Below are 23,057 nucleotides of genomic sequence, written 5' to 3'. Positions count from 1 at the left end.
GTATTTTTCTTATTGACTACAAATCTCACGTGCGGTGCCAAACCAACAAGTAATTGATCGTAATAAATAAAACATTTTGTGTGTATCTTATTCCTGATATCTCCTATCCCTCTGTGCTGTAGATTGTAGTTGTTATCCAAAAGCTATTTAAAAACATGCCAATGTGCCACATCGCTGCACTGGGTGACACGTTCCTTCACCCTGAAGGCAATGGGTGCCGTAGTTTGTTTAGAAACATCTCCAAAGACTAATAACAGTGATAAGATTATAACTATCAGGAGAGAAGTTCCTTAAAAAGCATAAGCCAGCACACAGGAACTGCTCTGTTTCAGTGCTTCGCTGGTTTGTGTTACATATCACATCCTTTTGACTTTGTGCCCAACTCAAGTACGTCACGAGGTTGTGATTTGTAGAATAAGCTAGCAAAGCACATGTAAAGTGGCATCTGTTAATCAAGGAACCACTTTGCTGAGAGTTACAATCTTAATGCTGCTGTTAGCATTTGCAGCTGTTTCTAAACAAACAACGGTAATCATTGATGTGTTCTTAATCATTTTTGGACAATGGACGGCACAGTAGTATAAGAGATCAGGCTTTAGATACAGTGTAAGCAGGTTCAATTCAATGTTGCTTTGGCTGTGCACGAGATTTGTTGATAACAGGAACAATGAAAATCATGTCAGGGGCCATTTGAACTAAATAGCAAATTGAGATTGTGTTTGAAAAAGAAGTTATTCAAAGACCAACAACATAGCTTCTCATTTTCTGTAGCAACATTTTTTTCCCCCTCAATCAATGAAAAAGTGATGTAATATAAGTAGATTTCTGCCTGTGACATGTTAGCGGTAACAATTAAAACACACACACACAATAGGTAAAACATGTTTTTAAAAAAAAGAAGCTTTATTTGGTGTGGTGCCCATTATACTGGTAACACTATTGGATAAATGGAAAGTGGAAAGTGAGACCGACCTATGCTGACAGATTAAAATAACGATGTCTGAATTGAATTATCCCATACCTCAAACTTATTGAAAAAGGTAAAAGGTATTTAAACATATACAAACTGATGAAAAAAAATAATATTTTTTTAGGTCAGCTGGGAGTATCAAGGCTTACACATGCTATTCTTATCACCATCTTCAGATTTTCTACTGCCTGGTGCATAGCAAAGCTTCAGGTGCCTTACACTCAATATTTGCTGTTAATGATAACACTCCTGTAGGTCATATCAGAGTAAACCAGCCACCAATCAGAGGGCCGGCCCTGAACGTCCTGCTTTAAAATCATGCTGTGATCAGGGTATTTCCTGTAGACCGCCGAGGCCCTCACAGATCACCTGACTCAAGACTTTTATGAATACTGCCTTCCTTAGAAGTGAACATGATTATTGTCATCACATAATTATTTAATGTCTTTAAGGAGAAAACTGTATTTTCCAAAGTCATTGTCATTTGGTGCTATAAGATGGTCTTTTCTGGCTTTGGCAAGTTTCATCAAAAGGAATTCCCTGCGCTCCATCCACTCCTTTAGCTCCTGCTCCCCGTGAGCCAGCTTACACAAGTCATCCTCCGTGCAAGTTCCTTTGAGGAACCTGTCAAAACACACGATCAAAAAAGTCAACCATCAAAAAAAACACTGCAATCAGAACGGCAACCCGAGACATATTTTGCTGCCGATAATCTTACCTCTCACAAACTTTGAAAGTGCCCGTGGGAAATCGATACTGCCAGCAGTTCTGATCATCCTCAGAGTTGAAAACTCTGTCTTTGTGTTTTTCTGATGTGATATGCTGCTGCCACTGCTTCTCACTGTTGCAGTTTTTACCACACAGCCAACAGTGATTGCCAGCCTGCGAATACACACAAACAAAGCAATCTCATTTACATAAATAACTAATTACTGTTTCTTAAATCATTCAAATTTAATCACTGTTTATCTTAATCACCCTGTAAATAACTTAATGTTCACAAAATCAAATAAATATGCATCAATAGTTTTACTGCATCAACACATTCTGACAGCTACATACAGAAAATAAACACCAACATTAAGGACATAAACGCAACTAATTACTTTTTTCAAAAACAGTGACAGCTTGGTAGTAACAACTTTAAGATAAAAAAAACAATCAAAACTCCACTGACCAGATGACACAAACTTTCTGTCACATACTTCCTGCCTCGTCAACTCACCACTTCTTCTGCGTAGTCTGTTGGCATGTGGATCTGCTTGCCGTTTTCCCTGACAGAGTTATTTGAGGTCTCGTCCCCCCAGCCCGGCTTCTGAGACTGCAGCCACTGCTCATAAAGCTGATCCATATCTGGAACTAAAATGAGAAGATAAAATGAGTGACTGCTCGCGCTGCGTCGAATACTGACGAAACTCGACTTTATTGAATTCTGCTGAGAGCTCATCCCCTTGACAAACTCACTGTTGTTATCCTTCATGTAAGTCCAAAGGTCTCTTTCTTCTACACTGTGAGCAAATGTGCAATTCCCAATGTACTGACACTTCTTGCCAGCTGTCACATGCATGCAAATCTAGAGAAAGAAAAGAACATTTAAGTGATGCTTCTTGCCGTAGATGTGTTTTTAATTTGAACCAAAGAGAGGAAAAGAGCAGGTAAACATACCTCAAACTGAGATGGGATTGGCTTTTTGGTTGGAAGAGGTCTAACTGTCGTCCACTTTCTTCTTTCATGGGAACTTACAAGCACCACCCGCCTGTCTTTTGCCCACCTGGAACAGAAAGACAGAAATCGAGTTGGTGGTGATGTACTGCTTTCACTGATCAATTCACCAGTATCCACGATTCATGAGATGACTTTCTTTCTTTTTTTTTTTAATACTTACGTGTGTCTCGCCTTGGCTGAGCAATACTTCTTGTTTTTGTCAGCTTCACTTAGTTGACCATTTCTCCAGCATTGGCCACAAACAAACATCATCTTCAGATTTGGAGGCCCAAATCTTCTTTGCACAGTGGAAAGCTGATGATGAGATTTGGAGGAGAAGTTAAAAACATTCTGAACTACAAAGGAGGAGATTTAGCCACCTATTAGACACTAATGCTGCAAAATATTGAATGCAAATGCAAAAACATGTAAGAAATTGGTGGTGAAAGATACATATGATATTTAGTCAAAGCCATTCAGTTGTATTAAAGTACCTTCAGAATTACAAGAAATTAGGAAATGCCAGCAACAAGTCATAACATGACAAATCAGTGACTACCGAGTTAACCTCACCTGAGCTCCCTGCAACGAAGCTGTTGCATTCCAAAACGTCCTTGCCTCTTGGACAATACTTTCATGTGTGATACCTGGATAATGTAAAAACAAAAGGAAAATTAAAAAGAGGTTTGTCTAAATGCTTATACAATCCTGTCATTAATTATGTTAATCCAGGGATTATTAACAGTTGTGAGATTTGTCACATTTCAACTAATAAAACTGGCCATAATCAAATACACGTAATATTAAAAGTCACTGAAATGTGAAGCAACATGACATGCCACAAAGTCCTTTACAGTAAATAAAATCCTACTAATCCTTTGAGGGAGGAAATTATTTTAGAGGAACCACATTTAAAGTACACTAGTGTCTGAATGAATCTTACCGAGCTCATGCTGCATCATCCAGACCTTCAGCTCTATGAGGCTGTGGGCATAGAAGCAGTCATCTTCTCTCACGCAGCCGTAGCGGACTTCATGGCGACAAAGATCAAGCTGGCACTGGGGACTCAGCGGTCGGATTTTGGAATAACGCACAGTGTTCTCCTTCAAAATGTGGACCAGGCACCTAAAAAAAACAAACAGAAAAACAGTATTATAATGCTCACCATCATCCTCTAATCTTATTATAGCACTCACATATTTCACGTGGTCCTGTTTGCTTTGGTAGATTATTTCATCTCTAAATTTACTGAGCTGTTTGTAATACAATCTTCTCTTCTAGTAATACCACAGATGACTGTTTCACACTTGTGAAATGTAGACTTACTTTTTATCCTCAAAGTCATGCTTTGTCACCGGATGAGAGCAAAGTGATGGATCATCTTTGTTAGTTTTGCTGATTATTCTGGGTTTGTGGTCAAAGCACACCTGCAGATCAAATAATGTGTATTATAATAAATATAAAATAAGTTGCAAATCTAGTAATAAAAAAGTACTATCATTCTGAAATTCCTTAATAACTATCAGCTGCTACTGAGCACCAGAAAAAACAAAAATGACACAGAAGCAGAAGAAACTAAAAAAAAGGCAAAAACGTTTAATATTCCACCTGTCACATGTGATATTTATTTGCCTCATTTTTAAATGACGAGTCATTCTGACTAATTGTCTTTATCTCAGCAGCAGATTGTTTCTTATACAAACAAAAAAGTGATTATAGTGACAAGCAGAGTGGAAAACAGCCAATGAGCATCATAGACGACATAAAGCTCTAGCTTGGCTATACTGCTGTCATTGCATTAAATGCACACCACCACACTTTTGATGCAATTAGATGTTCAAAAAAGTCAATAAATACTCACTCCACAGAGAAACATGAATATCCCATGATGCTCCTGTAAGATCTTGGGGACAGTCAATCTTACATTGGAGTTTGGCCCAAAAGGATCGAAGAGCAGCTCCCTGGAGATAAAACCTTTCCTCTCCAGAGTCCAAACATCAATCTCTTCCTGACAGTATGCAAATGTGCAGTGGCCAGGGTACAGGCACTCTTTTCCTACAGCCACCTCTGAAACAACAACACGCATTTTAAAGATTATTCAGACAGGAATTTTTATTGCAGCAACAGCAAAGACATGACATCATTCTGTACCAGTAATCTTTATTATTTTACATGTTTGTAAAAAAAAAAAAAAAAGATGCAAAAGCAGTTTGGTTGAGTTTTTAAATATAAATTTAATCGTCAGGGATTGGTACAAAATTAAGAAGCTATTTTTATATATAGCTGATTTTGAATGAACTGTACAGATGAATAAATGAAGCAAGAAAATTAATACATTTATAAATATTACCTTTGCAAATGTAATAAGGTCCAACATATTGGGTTTTTGTCGGTCTGGGTCGAATGAGTTTCCATGTTTTGTCTGGCGAATGTTTGATTCGGCCAAGTAAAGCGTCCTTTTTGCATTTATGCTCTTCAGTATGAAGCGCATAATCCAACACTCCAGGCCCTGCAGACATGAAAGTGAACATTAAAAAAAAAAAAATTACACATCCCTATTCTTGAGAAGACTAACCACTTGCGCCACACCACAGGATTGAAAATGAACAGTCACACAACTGTAAAGGCAGCTTCCTCACCAGTTTTGACATAGCAGATTGAACACGCTTGTTTGAATTCATGTGTTTCAGCTAAGGGGTTTTTTGCTAAATCCACAGCAGCAGTAGAGCCTTTCACATCTGGCATACCCACAGCCATTCCCATTGGACTCTCATTGTTGTTCAGCTGTATTGAAAAAAAGAAAGAAAAACTAAATAAAATGTGAAAAATAAAGCTGTTAAAATGTCTAAAGTGACAAAGTCTTAAGTCATAATTTCATAACATGAACAGTAATTACCTGTGGAATGAATGGAGGCTGAGCATAATCTGAATTTTGGAAGAAGGGGGGGGGGGGGGGGGGGGGGGGGGTAAAAAAGACAAAAAATATCAGCCAACTAATACTTAACCTGCTTATTCAAATAGTAATAATTAAAATAAGTTGAACCTGAGGAAAAACTACATGACTAAGCACTAAAGGTAACCAAGTATCATACCTGTCTGTTTAAAATCTGATATGGAGAGTCTATCCAGGGAGTCCAGAGATGGGGGGAGGCCATCAAAAGTGTCCATACCAAAATAAGCACTTGAGCCTGACTTGTGATACAGAGGGGGCAGATTTACTGTGCACTGCTGGGAACTATTGTGGAGAAACGTGTTCATGTGTGAGGGCATTAGGAATGGTATCGACATAGAACTGCCCGAGGCAATACTGGTTGGCAAAGGAAGAGGCCCCTTCACAGTGGGTATAACCTGAAGGAAGAGACAGACAAAAAAGTCGCACTTAGTGTTCAAGTATTGATACGTTTGTCGCATTTTATTCATCAATGAGATCCTGCGGTCGGATCTGCTCACTAACCATGGCTGCTTCGGGGCCTGCTTGGTCCAGTAGATCATCTAGGTCATCCCCGATGATGTCTGCGTCAAACTCTTGACTGCTTTCAAGCAACAAGCAAGTTTTATTAGTTCTGCACCCGTTTACAAAAGTGGACACAGTAAGAGGGACTGACGTAGAGACAGACACAGGCAGGGAGACAGACTCAAAGCCTGGAGGCTCAGACGGGGGCGCAGATAAGATACTGTTACTGGAAGGAAGTTCATCCACTATTGTGTCGTTTAGAGGTGAGGGCATCGCCACTGGAACCTGGATCGGAGTTGGGAGGGGAACCAAAAGACTGCTATCCTGGGTCAATTGAGGCACTTCTGAAAAGACAAGAGAAACATGGTGAGTGATTTATATCTGGCGCCTCTTTAGTGATGAAATCAAAAGCTGCTCGAAGCTATAAAACTTACCAATTTCTATATCTTCAACTGAAGACGAGCCATGAGAGGACTGAATGAACACAGACAGAATTTCACTGAATGATGCAACTCTTCAAACAGACATTTTTTATATTGTGTAGCGGAGGAAGCTGTCATGTCGTTACCTTGTCAGATGATGCATCTTGATAACTTGATCCTCGCAAAACATTCAAGGCGGGCTGTAAGAGGGAAGAACCAAACAATTGATTTAATTACTTTATGGTAATTATACAGTTAGGACAGCCTTCAGTTTATATGCAAAATAGCATCTACATTTTTAAAATCCATGATTCAAAGAGCACAAATTCAAACACTAAGAGCGACTTCTTTAGAAATGATCACAGAGACTTGACAGGATTTCCAGTGGTGCTTTTAACCATCTGTTGGTTGCCAGATATTTTCAGTGATGGGGGGCGAATGTCATGTGACTGAAGTAGTTGCTGAGAAACACTCACCTTACTCCTCACATAAGCTTTACGGATTTTCAATCCCAAAATTTTGGCAAGGTCCTGAGTCAGCTGTGTGACACTGGCATCCTGGGGGGGAAAATACAAAGTCACAGCAGTTATTCAAACAGGCTTTGGATAATAATCACATTTTGATCGTGCTATAAAATCAAATTAAAATTATTTTATTCAAATATGTTTATAATTTAATCATCTTTAATCTATGAAACCTGCTTTTATAAAACAAGTTATGCTGTCAAAATTACCATGTTAATTTTTTTATTTATTTGAAATCTTTAAAAAAAAAAAAACTTTAATATTGACCCGATGGCTTTGATGGTTTTATTGGAATTTTTTAATTCACAGCGGAGAACCTGTGTTTTAAGTTAAAAATATGCTTTCAAACAATAGTATTTAGAATTTAAATAGACTATTTTATGTTATTCAATGATTTTACATATTATCCATTATTGCAAGCTTCAATATTGAGATGGAAAAAGTGATAAATCACAGCAAATAGTGCAATTTATTAGTTAATAGTTCAATTAAACTGACAGCCCTGAAGTCCAGACTCTTTCAGCAATATTTAGAAGATCTACAGCTCAACTCAACTCTAAAGTGTTGCTGCTCATGAACAGTGTATACATTTCTCCAACATGATAAAATACTTCAAAGAACAATACGTCCCTGCCACTACCAGACTGATACTGAAGTCTGACTCGAACATAAATGTGTATTTTATAAGAAAAAATAAATAGAAATATAATAAAATAGGACCAGACTCTGCATCTGCAAAAACATAAGTTGAGTTTCTAACATGAATCAGATAATTATGTTACACCTCCATCAGTCAAGTTTTTTAAAACTGTGCTAAAAAAGGCAGCAAACAAACAGTCACATGTCTTTAAATGCTGAGCTGATCTTTTAATGTAGCCTGTGGACTCGGTGTCAGGCAACATGCCAGAAACATCAGAGCTCTACTGGGCCTCCTGGCTGCCAGGATGATGTTTCAATTTGCTTAATTTTACCCAAAAATGTGCTGAGATAAAAACAGCGGGGAGATTTCTTGCATATTTAGATAAAGAAACACGGATGTTGCATCTTACCTGAGGCACTGCTAGAGAGCATTTGGCAACAGCCTCATAGGCCTCTTGATGTCTACCCATCTCTTTCAAGGATTTTGCTTTTCTGTACAGCGCTCTGTAGTTCCCGTCGTTCAACTGGAGAGCCTTTTCACAGTCTTCAAATGCTTGGTCATACAGACCCTAAAAAGAATAAAAAATGTTCCAGCGTTAGAAAAGACATCTCTAACTATTGTGTTGTTGTTGTTGTTAACACAGAGAACAAAGGCGCCATTATTTGGTAATAAATTGACATGTTCAGTGAGTCAGGTGTGGGTGTGGCATCCCTGAAGACAGATTTATTTATTATTTTTTTCTGCCATGTGACACATTTCAATGCCAAAAAAACACAGTGACAAGACAGAACTGCAAATGGACAATTTCTTTACTGGATTCAAGATTTCAACTGTGTTGCTCAAGTTTTACAGAGTTTGGTGGGTTGGCAGTGGCACTGGGTATACAAAAGGAGAAGAACTATTTAAAAGTAACCACCTCTGATTCATTGATTTGCGGTGCTTTAACATGACTGATACTGGATTTTTGGGGCTGATATTTTTTGCAATGCTTCCTCAAATGTGCTTATTAATCACTTGTGACAAAGATATGCAATATAGGCGTGAATTTAACAATATCCTTTATTGTACAAGATAGCATCAGTGCACTGAAACATATCAGACAGCATTTATGTGAGGCCAATATCACCACCTAATATATCGATCATAACACATGACACTTAGCGATATCTTCTGTTTTATCTAGCAAACAAATGTAATAAAGAAGCAGAGCTTGTGAGCACATCACATGGCTTTTAATTTTAGTATTGTGTTAAAGTATAATGAATATTTTGGCAATTAAATATACCAGCTGTCAAGAGCCTAGTTTGCAATCTTGAACAATAATTAACATGTGTGAAGAGAAGATTAAAAGTTTTAAAATGAAATGTCATTATTACAAAAGGTTGGCATTAAGTAACAACGCCTCATCCCTCTACTATTATCTAACCTCGAGGCCCTCAGGCTGGGTAAGACTGTCAAACTGGAAGTGCACCGTGTGGCACTGTGGGGAGTTTAACACAAGCACAACAACTTAATAAGCACTGCTCTCATGTTGGAGTTGGCAAAAAAGAAAGCAATACTGGCATGAAGATCCTCTTTTTGGTCTTTTAATGATGTCAAGTGAAAATGAAAAGTCTGTATGGTGAGTACACCAAGTACAAGAAGTCTTTCTGTGTATTATCATAAATGATGTAATGGGAGATTCCAGCACTCATGACACATATATAAAGTCACTTTAAAGGCGTAGGCACAGCAGAGTTTGTTTTTAAAAGGGTGGCTGTTATATTTTTTGTATATTATACATAAGCAGAGCACGGAGCAGATCAAAGTGTTGGAAATCCTTTCAGAAACAGAATCAGCTGCAGTTTTTTAGGCACAGCACCTTAACAAAATAGGCATGTTTTTTTTTGTAACACTGATTTTAATAATAAAACATCAACTGACTATTTGCAAAATCAAACCCCTTTTTAGCTACTATTGCTACACAAGCTTGTCACATGCACATGTCGTCTATGTTGGCAGATATACAACTTGAAATTCTTTGTAATATTTAGGTCCCACTCTTCAAACACAAAGGTGGACAAAAGCAGCTTCTCTGGAAACTGCCAATCTAGCAAGCTGAAACAATGGCTGTCGATGGAGGATTTTATCAAATTTAGATACAGTAATGTTAGCTCCAGCACAGAGCTGCTGCATTACCCTAAAATCTGATAGCATCTAAGAGCAGCTTCCACACAGTGAGGAAATACTACACTGTGGATGCGTTATTTCCCTAAATGCAACATTTTTTTTATTTTTTATTTAAATAAAATACATCTGATACACATTTTGATATATGCAAATGTAAAATTGAACATGTGTTTGGTTTGTTTTAAGAATTAAAAAAAAGTATTTAAACATGTTGTATTCATCATATTCTATAAAATGTATTTAAATGGACCATAAAATAGTGATTGTGAATGTCTTTTATTTCCATAAGATTAATCAAACATTTATTAAAGACTGACAGGGAATTTATGAATGTGACTTGGTGTAGAGACTAATTATGAGTCAGAATATGTACAGGATGTAAGGGTTAACAAAACCTAAAATCCCACAAACAAATGTAGTTAAATGATGCGCTCTTTGGTGAAAGTGTGATGCTCCTTTACTCTAGCAGAAAGAAAGCTAGTTAACCAGATATGCTACCTAAAAAAGCTTATGTTAGAGCAGATTAAGAAGTTTAATTCATGCACAATCTTCAGCACAGAGGTGGAAAAGGAAAACTGCAAAATGATGACCAATTCAGAAAGTGTGTCAATCGAGTGTAAATTCAACACAAAAAACAAAACAAACTGCCCTCACAGGTCAGTGGCTTGACATTATTTTGGCCAGTTACAGTACAGTCTGTCCCTGAGGCTATTGCGAAATATGCGAGGGACATGTTCCAACAAAATGAGGTAAAGATTAGAGGACAATAAAAAGGTCAATAAGGCTTTGTTTTGTTTTTTTGTTTCCAATTTAACGCTTCAGTGAGATTTTTCCTACTACTAGTTTTACACTGACATTTCATTCATTGTATTTTGAGAAAGGTAAATTGTTTTAAACAGTGCAAACAATCCTCAAGTCACCTGTTTTGACAGAAGCTGACACCCTGAATGCAGCACTGGGCCCTCCGATATGAAGTGGCCGATACAAAGTCCAACTTTTACCAATGTAGAATTTACAACAAATGTTTTCACAAAACTGAAACCTGCTCGCTGCATTTTAGACTTTGCTTGCGCCAGTTGACTGTTTTTACTATTTAATTGCATGTATAAACTGTTTATAAGGACCTCTTGGGATGGGAATTCAAAGCAATTCACTCTGAAACTGAAAATGTCACAGTCACGACTTACTCACCGGCCCGATATTTAGGCACGCTGCAGCTCGATTTGCATACAGCTTTTCCAGTAAACCTGTCGGCACACTGATGTCTTCCGAGTCGGCGTAGTCTGCGATACCCAAGGCTTCAGTGTACATTTCCATTGATTTTGTCCAGTCACCTTCTCTATACACGTCATTTCCTTCTCCGAAAAGATTCCACACAAGCTGCTTAATGAACACCTGAAAAAGATGAAATAAAAAAAATCAGTACAAAATGTAAAATGTGCAGAGCAGCAATCTTTCATTCAGTTGTCTATATTTAGAGGGAAAAAAGAGAAAATCACAGGTCCTGTTAATCAGTTTAGCTTAAAAATAGTGAAAGTGATGATGCAAAAATGGAAGGTAAACCCCACATCAAAATGTACATAGCATACCTCATACTGCTCTTGACTTCCAGGATATGGGAGGTTTGATCTAAAAGCAAAACAAAGAAAAAGAAGAAGAGTTCAAGTGACAAACATGAAATTGTCAGCAGTGCAAAAATAAAGCAGAGTGAATGTTGACAGTTCAGTCACATTCAGACAAACGTTTGAATTTTGTCGGCCTACATTTCTTAATCTACATATCTATAAAAATCAATTGAGTGAAAGAGGCTGATTATGACATGTTTTATTATACTGGCAGTAACACTAGTATGTATTATTCTGGTTTATATAAGTTTATCTATAACACTTCTATCTATTGTCTTCTCTGTTTATCTATAGCACTTCAGTATTTTCTCATGCCAACCGGGTTTCACGCCTGTCATTAAAATACAAATATGAACTGGAGACACAAGGGCAGCGAGACAGGAAGGTGTGCCTGTGTTGTCATGTCAGTGGTTTGATGGGTTGCTGTGCATGCAGGTACTGACTGCACTCACTGCCAAATGCAAACAAGTCAGCAAAAGCAAAGCGTTCAGTAAAAACAGCCTGCCACCACCAACAGACGCAGCCCAGCACGCAACATATTTACAAATGTTAGATTTTTTTATATGAAATTTCCAACATTGAAAAGCCGGATATTAATTCGATATTTATCATTAATGATAGCTTGGATTGGATGATTCTAGTTACACCAAGTGATAATGAAAAACAGGTAAATGAGGCCACAATGATGACTTCAGTTTGCTTGTTTTACCCAACAGTCCAAAATGTTCAGATATTCAATTGACTGAAATTGATATGAAAGGAGGGAAAGCAAATCCTTATACTTGAGTTGCTAGAACTATCAATTTTTTGGCATTTTTTCTTAATAAATGGTCAATTATTATCGAAATAGTAGCTGATTAATTTTCTGACGACCAATTATTCAACTAATTGTTGCAGCTTTATTCAATATAATTCCAATCTGGATAGATATAACAGAAATGTAAGTAATAACACTTAAAAGGGGGGGGGAATCAATTATTCAACTAATTGTTGCTGCTCTAGTCTCAATATAAATATAATTATAATATGGATAGACATGTATGTATAAAAAGAAATTGACTAAAAGTCTTAAAAACAGACATTAATGCTGATCAGCTGATACTGATTTTTGCCAAAGTTAGAGCCAAGGTTAATATCAGCAAAAGTTATAAAATATCTGGTACCCTGTTACATTAAATGAGTGTTATAAATAAATAAATAGATGTCATTCTTACTCAGTGAAGAAGTTAATTAAGAAAACTCAGAGGACAAAAGCTGTGAGAACATTACCTTAGAGGTAACACCAGCAACATGTGCACTTAATAAGGAATGGCAGTTCTCATTAGCCTTAAAATACTGCTGCTCCCTTTCTGATAGACTTCAAGTGTCATTGGCCTTCAGGGTTTAGGGTTGGTGTGCTGTAAATGTCAGTATTTAATAATCATGGTTCACTAAAGTATAATGGCTCATTACATTTGTATTACACTTTGCGTTTCAATGACATCCACATAGTTTCAAGCTGACATCACAGTAGTATTTTAAGTATCACTTTTGTTTTAAGAATAAAAGGCCCTGTCAGATCAGATGAAATGCAACACTGTGCTGCCTGGCAAAGCTCGGAAACAATATGCACACATACTGTGAGTCTGTTCCGTGCATGAATACAGATCTGATCAGATCAGGAAAATATAAAACACTGGAAATGTTCTTGCATCATGCGTCCTATCGGGAGAGCCCGAGATCTGTCGTAAAAATCTGCAAACACAGGAAGCAGGGGTGTATTTACAGGGAAGATCCAGCTGATGTTTTAGTTGCCTTCTACAGTACTTCCATGTTAGGATGATAACAAAGACTGGTGGTCACTGCATCATTAGGAAGTGTCAATCATGGTGTCACAGCACACAAAACACTTCCACGACACTAAAGCTGCAACCATTAGTCAGTCAATCGACTGAATTTCAAACAATTACATTAATTGTCTTTTATTCTGATAATAATTCATCATTTTGAGTCATTTTAAGAAGAAAACATCCATATTCTTCTATTCCAGCTACTCCAAAGTGAATATTCTCTGGTGCCTTTGGTCGTCTGTGACAGTAATCTGAGCATCTTTGTGTTGTGGACTGTTGTTAAGGACAAAAGAAGACATTCAAGGATGTCATCTCAGGCTTTGGGAAACAGTGATCAACATATTTCACCATTTCCTGACACTTTATAGACTAAAATAAGCAAATAATAAAGAAAATAATAGTTAGTGGCAGCCCTACTTAAGCCAAGTCTGCTTACTTCAATTAAAATTAAAGCATTGCATTTTTGAAATGTAGTTAATCAGGGAACCTTTAAGAGGGAGACCCCCCCCCCCCCCCCCATCATACCCCTAAAAACACACTTTAACACATTGTGACCCTCATCATGGCACTTACTGGATGAACTGTAGGTTTTTCTGAATCTCCTGCCAGCGGCTCCTTCTGTCCTGACACGCTCCAGACATGTTTGCGTGTTTAAAAAAAGATATCCACTCCTGTGAGTCAGCGCCTTCAAAATGAACCACAAGCAAGTAAATTAACCGGTGAGAGTCACAGTGACAACATTAAATAAGCAACAACTTCCGCATCACCATTCGCACTCAGCAGGTTGTCCAACTTGTGGCCCTGATAGTTGATTCGCTCATTGTTCATAGCTTCCGCATTCAAGAGATGACGACACGGAAATTGAGGTTGAACATGGTTTTTTTTGTGTGTGTGTTAGGAAGAGAGTTGGGGAGACATTAACGTCATCAAAACAGTTGTTCATAGTTTAAATATGTTAAAAATTACACTCAAAACTTCACATCTGGAGCAGAAGATAATTACAAAATTGCATTCACCTAGCATCTGAGAGCGAGATGTCCATTATCGGACATCATCTACTCATCTTTATGGGGTCCACTTTCCAACATATTCAGCTGTTTCAGTCACTAAATACGATAATTAATATTTTTTCTTCTTCTTGGGGTGCCTAAATAGTTTGTTTATGAGCTTATAAAAGGGTAAAAGTGACCTATTTACTATGTTTTGATTGAAAGATTTGCAAAACCACCAAGTTAAACTATCAAACATGCCTCGTCATAGCTTCTGTGTAATATTTCCACTTTCTTTGCTACACATTTCCATGCAAAATAGCTGAAAATAAAGTGAGAGTCACTCTTACAACATGACACCAGGAAGATGGTGGTGATGTTAGCTTTTAGGCGGCAGCGCCCATATCTTTCAACAAAGCTCATATTAACTTAGTTTTTGGATATGCATTGTCGTAATTAGACACATTAGCTTTTACTTCTTTCATCACGTTGGACTAACTTGGTAGAAAGCTGTCCTTTGAGTTAACTTTTATAGGGGCAAACATGTAGAGCTGGTACATGGAAGTGTCCGATGATGGACGCATGTCATTTAGCGCACATGTGTTACCCTGCGGCCGGGGCAGACTACTTCTTTAGCAAAAAATCATCATCTGGTAGCAATTTGAAAGCTCACACACACACACCAAATTATACTCTCCATTAAATGACACAAGGGTTAAGCTGAGGCGCTGGAGAGGCTCAGAGCTAACCAGCTACATGAAGCTACCGGCTAAGTTTGTAGGAAGTAGTGTGAAGCTAACAGAGCATAGGCATGTCCAAGTTGAACTAGTTCCCCAACGCAAACAATAGCGAGCTGTTGATGTTTCAGATCCTGGCTGAGACCCCGGGAAAACAACGCAAACATTATGTAACGGTGGCTGCCGTGCGTACTTACATGAATGGATCTTTACTCCAAACAATCCCCACGTCGGTCATGTAAAGGGAGGGAAAGTGATTATTTCCTTTAAGCTCAAATAAGTTGGCTAAATGTGCTGTATCGCTGAAGGCCGCCCTTTGCTTCTTCTTCGTCTTTGTATGATTGAGCAGCACGTCACCTCCAGCACGGTGCTGCCCCCCGCAGGCGTGCACACAAATTACATCCAGTTCAACAAGCATCGACCAATACACCAATAATTATTTAGGTCAGGGGCAAGTTTGGCAAGGTTGCTTTGGAAATGTAATAGGTTAGAGATTACTAGTTAACCTATTTAAAATGTAATAAGTAATGTAACTATTTCAATTGCTTAATTAATGTAACGTATTACATTTGATTACTTTTCTAATTTTCTAACGAATGTGTTCAACTGTTAGGGTAAGTGTGCCCATTAAGCCCACCAAAAATCTAAGTTCAGCTGTTACCGTGGATACTGGCATGATTTATAAGGGAGATCATTTCTTATTTCTCATACAGTAATAAAATTAAGTAGAATTATCAGCTGTCTGACAATGTCAACAAAATCTGAAAATGTATAAGCTTCGAAAATGTAGTATTTATGTCAGAGCTGTTTGCATTGCGCAGCTGTACATAATGGAGTGACAGGTGACTGTACATCCTGCTTGGATGTGTGTTGAGTCATGTGTACTTAAATAAACAAGCTAATAAAAATAAACTGCAGTTATACATAATAGTATGAGAATCAAACCTGTGTGGGTACAAGCTGACTGACAGCCAGCGGTGGAGGAAGTGTTCAGATCCTTTGCAATTAAGCATTGCACAATGTAAAAATAATAATTAAAATATTCTAAAAATAGCTTGTAAGTATTATCAGCTAAACTAAAAGCATAACCAAACATATCCAAGTGCTCATTATGCAGCACAAATGTGATAAATTAGGCAGCATTATCAGTTTCTGTCATTATCAGTTCATCAGTTTATTATTTCTGATGCATTACGGTGTAAGCAGCATGTTCATGTTGTTGCAGATGGAAGAGGAGCTGCTTTAAACTTCACATACTGTTGGTTTGTTTAATCTATAACAGTTGACCATATTTTATAAACTAATCATATGTTTTGGGTGTAAACTCAAAACATATGATTAGTAGTCAAGTACAGTACCTGAGTATATGTGTTTTTTTATAGCTGGCTGCATGTGGAGCTTAAAGTCAGTTCTCTAATCAATATAAGATTTTAATGATTGATCATAATATTATATTATAGTAAGTGAGCTAGATGACTGATTTTCCCTCTTCTGTGTACATTTGAATATTTACATTAATTTATATGGAAAGCTTCATCATCCATACCAAGGATTTCATACCTTGTCTGTCCTTGAGGCATTAAAAAAAAATATATATATATATATATATGTTCCAGTATGAATATAATATATACATACAATAATAGATTAAAAGACACCCTGTTTACCTCTCTTCAACCAATTCTGTAAAGCACAAACAGTTCAGACCATTAAGCCTGAGGCATGAAAATCCCCCTCACCCTCAGCTCTCCTCTGTTTAAATCTTTCATCTGGCAGGGAATTTGTTTCTTCTTTGAATTGATAAAAACACCAAACCTCTCAGAGCTGTTCCTCCAGTAAATGTGAAACTTTAATTAACAAAGTAGAGGTTGTAGTGACAGCCAAGGGTCCTTAAATGAGCTCCAGATGGATCCCACATAGAATAATTTAATTAGATGTTAATGAGATTTTTTTTTTAGTCTGCTGCACAAACTATAACATAGATAAATGCAGTTATTATGTGTTCATAAGGAAGAAGACATATTGAATTCTGTGTTAAATGAGGATAGTTTCTTTTAATTTGCACATTCATGAAGCCTAAAAACAATTTTTAACTTTAACGGTTACTATCTGTACTATTACAGAGGTAATATTAGTATCAGAATGACAACCCTCTCTTATTTCTTGAGCAAGTCTAACCGATTTTCCTTTTCTCTTATTTCTTTATCTGTAATTTCTTCTGTTCATATTTATTTTATCATGCATAAATCAGGTCTGCATTCGCTTGTATAAAATTCACCATAACAAGCCCGATAAGATATAAAAAAGATACAGATCTGTTTGAGGAGGCAGACAGCCAACTACTAAGCTTCATCTTACTTTTCATCATCTTCTGATTTCTTTTTCTTTCCCAAAATTAGGTCGGAGCAACTGTCTGATTCTCATTCAGGGAGAGTTCATCCATACACTCTCAGCTGGACTGATGACAAACAGTTCAAACATCTCTAACACAGCGCTAATTATCCTCTGGTACCACAAAAAAGGTTTCTTTGATTTTTATGTTAAGTGTGAAATGTCAAATCTATTATGCCAAAATGAAAGCAACAGTTTTCAGAGTTCTGTCAGTGGTTTGAACGTCAGCAGCACAGGATCAGTTTAGTGTTTTGTAAAGTTTGTTTGTCTTAAGAGATTTCTTTTCCAGCACGCACAGTTTTTTTCTTCAATCAAAATCAGGAAGGAGGCTTTTGATCTTGACATAATCTTCATCCATATTAGACTTTCTTCAGGCCTGTTTTCTAGTTTGAGTTTCTTTCATTTAATCTGAAAACGTATTCTTGAATCTTTTCTGAAGCAGTCTAACCTTCATGCCTTATCTCACCTGCTGCTTTACAGGACACTAATGTTGAGAAAACCAGTATCAAACATGTCTTTGCTTTTTGATAACATCAGTCTATTGCACATTTGGTACATATTCACCGTTTATGTTGTTTCATTGCAGTTACATGTTTCAGTCAGGTGTGTTCAGCACGATATGATGGTTATATTGTATGTGGCAGTGGGAAGATTGGGCTCAAAACAATCAGATACGCAGGGATCAAGGGATGTGTCTGCTCATGCAGTACAGTCTTCTTGGCAGATATAATAACTGCCAGGAGGAGGCGCTTATCATACATTGAGCAGAGGCATCACTAAGGAATTGCTCACAAAAAAAAGAAAAAAGAAAGTGCCCCCTCTTATCAAAACCTAAAGTGTGTGTCTTTTATGATTTAGATTCCCTGACATTACCACAATATAAATGAAAAAGGTGTCCAGTGTGACAGCTGGAAATATACACACTCTGAAAACATAATAAAAAGATGAAAAGTAAAGATATGAAACAATATACCATTTTCAGATTAGGTCTGCAATTTGTCAACTAAAACATCTCAGCTGTTAAACGTAGACAAGCAGAGTGCTGCTCAGTAAATCATGCTGACAATAATGATAGCTACAGTGTGTCTTGAGTGTTTCTTTTATGGAGAGACGGCCTTTTCTGTTCACCCCACTGATATGTGTATCCACAAGGGGAACAAGAGGGATGCGAGTCATGGGTAGATCTCAGGAAAAACTATATTATTAGAGTGTATTTACTATAATTATCAAGACTGGCTGTAATTGTTGCGAGAAACTGGAACCGTATATTGTGTTGATTACAGTAGCTAAATTACATGAATTAGCTCTGCAGCTCAAATTTGTGTAGATTAACTGTGTTTTACAGTGTGAGACAGTGTGTTCTTTATATTTAATGCATTTTCCATATCTATTTTGTTCCAATTTAATGAATATAGGACATCCAGAAAGCTTAAAATGACTTGATTATGATGTATTAAACATTAATCCAGCATTAAAACCATCATCATCTACAATAACTCGTCTCTATAGTGTTTAATTAGTTGTCTGTCTTCTTGCCTGTTATGTACAGTCCAATAAAAGAGTCAGAAACCTTTACTTAGTTCTTTATCTGATGCTTCAATCCTAAACACAGAATGAATATTAGATTTAAGCAAGAAGTTGTAAATACATAAATGAAACATCTTAAAAGAGTGACTCTATCTCATGTCTTTTCATTTGTTGCAGTGTATATTTGTTCTTTTAAAGCTCCAAAATGTCTCATATCTACTAGAAAACACAATTTTTCATCCTTCATCCTGGAAATGCTACACACAAACGCATAAATACTAATCCCAAAGACCTGTGAAGAAGCACAAAACACCTCCAGGTTGTTTCCTCCAGGGGGAGCACAGTTTTGCCAACATTGGATTAGCCTTTGGCCAATGGTGATGCTCAGGAGATTATTCAAACAGCATCTAAAAAAAGCTTCCCAGTCATACGCTCACAGACTTGAAGCAAACAACACTTTCTGTGGAGTTCAGCTGCCTGTTACGTGCCATGACTGCGTTTTACCGGATACTTTTCCTTTTATCTGGTAAGTTGATAATTCACTTTGAAGTGGAGTTATATCTGGTGAACAAATCCAATAGTTATTCTAAGAACACAGCGGGAGTTATTGCAGGTTACAGCCTTGAGGGGAAACTACTTATTTGCACAGTGATCCAGTCAAAATGTTATTCTAAGGGAGCAAGTGAGAACAAACTACAGCATTATGGAGGGAAATATATTACCTCTACACTGGTGACAAATGCATGTTTCTTAACCCGCAATTTAAAAAAAAAGATTTATGTATGTGTATTACAATTTGTGGGTGCATTTTTCCAATCCACAAACAAATATGAACCAATTAGTATAAATGTACAACACCTGAAACCCACAGAACACTCTGTACACTAGTGAGTAGGACTCAGATGATTGACGCTTGATTGACTTTACTCACACACAACACCTCATGAATGCCTGAACACCTCAACCAGGTTCAGACTTGACATGATGGGATAGTGCAGATAGAAATTAGTTCCCTTACTGGAGGCAATTGTGTGTGTCTTGATCCACAAATAAAAACAAGAATCAGAAATAAGTAAGACGTGAATGAGTACCAACCAAAATTAACAGAGATGTAATACAATTTCACAAATAAATAACCCAACATCAATAAATGTTGTTAATTTTGCATATACTATATTTCCAACTTCAACTTTATGAATCTGACTTTTGAAAAGCTTCCTGTGCATAAATGTCATAAGATATTTAAATCTGTGTGTATGGATCATGGCTTGTGTATATTTTCACAAAATTCAGATGGCTTGGCAACAACCTGTTTGTCTGGTCTCACTGATACTGAGGATACAAACACAAAAGAAGCTGTTATAAAAGGATTTCATACATGCATATCGGCGATGAAAAGGAACACTTTGCAATGTACAGTAACACGAGACAATAGTCATTGTCTTTGTAAAGGGTTTTATGTTTAATTTTGTGACAATTATGCCTTCTGGGTCCACCCACTATAAATCAAAAATCCTGAGACAAAAATTAGTGGACAGTGGGTACTAAACAATATGTATTAGTGTGAGAAAGCTGATTCTTGAGGAGAAATGAAGAAGAGAAATGAGTTTGTTTCACCTCTTTTGTTGTTTATTGCTCTTGCAGTGGCCATGGCCTCTGCGGCAACACGCAAGTCCCAGCGGACTAAAAGAGGACTACTCGAGCTGGCAGGAGCCATCAAATGCAGCACCGGAAGATCTGCTTTGGCTTACATGATGTATGGATGCTACTGCGGACTGGGTGGTCAAGGCTGGCCCAGAGACAAGGCAGACTGGTGAGGCACCAACCAGAGCTTTAATCACACTCCTCTTGAATCTGACAGAAAAATACAACTCAATGTCAAACCTGCTTTTTTTTTCTTTTTCTGAAAATATCACAGATATGGACAAAAATGTCCAATGCCATTGACACTCTATATAGGACCCACCTAAACATTATGTGGTGCAAAGGATATCATTCAGCATCCACTTGAGGTGTTTAGCCTTCTGTGGTGTACACATAATGATTCCGGTTCTTCTCAGTCATCCTACATCCTTGTGTACACAGCAATTCTGTTGATGAATGAGTCGACTGAACCGCAAATGCTGTGCGACGGGATGGAAGGAGAGAATGATGCCCAAATTCACCAGACTCACATGGTCCAATGGGTACAATAGTTCAAAAGAGGTCCAAAAATTCCACACCCAGCTCCTAATTGCCAACTCCTTCTTTTCCTCCTTCGCCACAAAATTTCGAGCCCCCTCAAAACCAGTTAACTTCTAACTATCTGTCTCTCAGAATTGTGTGGTGATCCTGCCCTGCCTTTAAAATAGCTGTGGTGCAACTGAAACCACAGCTCTGTGACTATCCACCTATTTTGCTTTCTTAACTCTGTCTAGTCAAAACTAAGTTCTGAGTGCTGCTGACTTGAAATCAACACATCTTTGATGCTGTTAATCGTCTTAATTCTGTATGTAGGTGCTGCCACAGGCACGACTGCTGTTACGGAGAAGCTGAACTTCTTGGCTGCCATACCAAAACAGACCAGTATAAGTGGACATGTGATGACAAGAAAGCTGAATGTGGTATTGCATTTTTAATCTACATATGTTTTTTTTTTTTAGATCATCATCATGCTTTTTTACCTACATAACACACCTTCAGGGGTAAACATAAATGTGACACATACATTAGGCTGTGTGTAATCAACAAATACTAGCATGGTGCTTATGAAAACAGTATGCAGACAGCTGATTAGAGGGAAAGTACTGGATGTTTATAACCTATATTTAATGGTATTTTAAGTCTCCTTTAACACACAGTAATTACATTTATAAATAGCAACAGCCTTAATAAAAGCACTTAAGCGCTGTCAACAGTGGGTTGTTTATTTTCTTTATATAAATCAATGTAAAATTACTTCACAATAACTGCGATAACTGTTTATTTGTGTCTTTCACTTCAGTGGCCAGATTTCTCTCATTCTTAGAAGAATAAGCACCAAATTAACCATTCAGAAGGAAAATGATTAAAGCTGGAGTTGTCTGTAGCAGTAACAACCAAGATTTTGCAACAACCACTAATGATGGGAACAACTAAAAAGCATGCATATTTAGCGAAAATCCTCTTTTCAGCTTATAACTGAGAGAAGATGTTTATGTTCTTCATTGCAGATGATTTGAAGGACAAATGTGAAAAGCTGCTGTGCAAGTGTGACAGAGACGCTGCCAAATGTTTGAGAAAAGCACCTTTCATCCGGAAATATGCCTTATGGCCAGATTTCCTCTGTGGTTACGAACATCCAATGTGTAATATTTACTGACACAATAAATGCATGTGCATGTCATATATGCTTTTTGTAAATACATGTTACAGTAGTAATGGTAATGGCAGAAATGTAAAATAGTTGAGGAAACCAAATCTTGTGGGTTTTTTTTTTTTTAAAGCTGTTTAATTTATGTTATTATCAGGACTTTTATCAAATGTAATAGGACATAATGAGGTGTGTTTTTACAGATACCCTTATATCAAATATAAAACAAAAAACAAAAAAACTACTGTTAAAACTTGAAACGACTTGACCGTAAATGAGCACTTAATTTCTGTTAGGTGTCTGCCTGGAAGGTAGTGATGGTGATTATATCTGCCTTGCATTAACACAATAGAAGGGCAACTTGTGTATTCCTCAGACGAAACACAAGAAGATTAAATTAAATCAGTAAGGTAAAGATCACATAGCCGGTTCTTACAACAGTACTGTTATTTGCACAGGGAGTGTCTGCCTTATAACTCTGAAGTTGCCTCCCTGCGTTCTGGAAATATTTTTCACTACACTTCATTCATTGGTTTTTTTCTTTTGAAGCTATTTGGAAACTCTGCGAGCTAATAGGCAAACTGAGGTTTTCCTGCTTTTCTATTTAAAACCTGCTGTGACACAGCTTTTGTACTTCTTTTACCCCAAACCCATGTATGAAATAATTCAGCAGCATTGTCAATGTTATTTCTGAATTCTCTTAAGTGTTCATTTCCTTTTAAAGCTTTGATAGCATCACACCATT

At 37.2% G+C, this 23,057-nt stretch overlaps 2 protein-coding genes across 2 annotated transcripts; one reads left to right on the top strand and one right to left on the bottom strand.

Annotated features, from left to right (window-relative positions):
* Nucleotides 1-895: 895 nt before the first annotated feature.
* On the bottom strand, nt 896-15,378 carry zc3h7a (zinc finger CCCH-type containing 7A). The gene is made up of 23 exons (XM_062438365.1): nt 15,261-15,378; nt 13,911-14,022; nt 11,473-11,512; nt 11,075-11,278; nt 8,124-8,282; nt 7,027-7,107; nt 6,697-6,750; nt 6,563-6,602; nt 6,129-6,472; nt 5,767-6,022; nt 5,571-5,599; nt 5,314-5,458; nt 5,025-5,183; nt 4,536-4,741; nt 4,001-4,101; nt 3,618-3,799; nt 3,248-3,321; nt 2,856-2,989; nt 2,636-2,741; nt 2,435-2,543; nt 2,196-2,329; nt 1,689-1,852; nt 896-1,594 (listed from the first exon to the last, which is right to left on the bottom strand). The coding sequence occupies exons 2-23, from the start codon at nt 13,976-13,978 to the stop codon at nt 1,405-1,407; spliced, it is 2,979 nt and encodes a 992-aa protein (XP_062294349.1). The 5' UTR covers nt 13,979-14,022; nt 15,261-15,378; the 3' UTR covers nt 896-1,404.
* Nucleotides 15,379-19,470: 4,092 nt separating this feature from the next.
* On the top strand, nt 19,471-22,321 carry pla2g10 (phospholipase A2 group X). Its single transcript, XM_062439504.1, has 4 exons — nt 19,471-19,507; nt 20,626-20,794; nt 21,478-21,584; nt 22,173-22,321. Exons 1-4 carry the CDS (start codon nt 19,471-19,473, stop codon nt 22,319-22,321), a joined length of 462 nt encoding a protein of 153 aa, XP_062295488.1.
* Nucleotides 22,322-23,057: the final 736 nt, after the last annotated feature.

Source organism: Scomber scombrus, chromosome 18, assembly GCF_963691925.1.
Source record: "Scomber scombrus chromosome 18, fScoSco1.1, whole genome shotgun sequence".
Lineage (NCBI taxonomy): Eukaryota > Metazoa > Chordata > Actinopteri > Scombriformes > Scombridae > Scomber > Scomber scombrus.
Note: the sequence above shows the minus strand (reverse complement) of the source record. Positions and strands in the feature narration are given on the sequence as shown.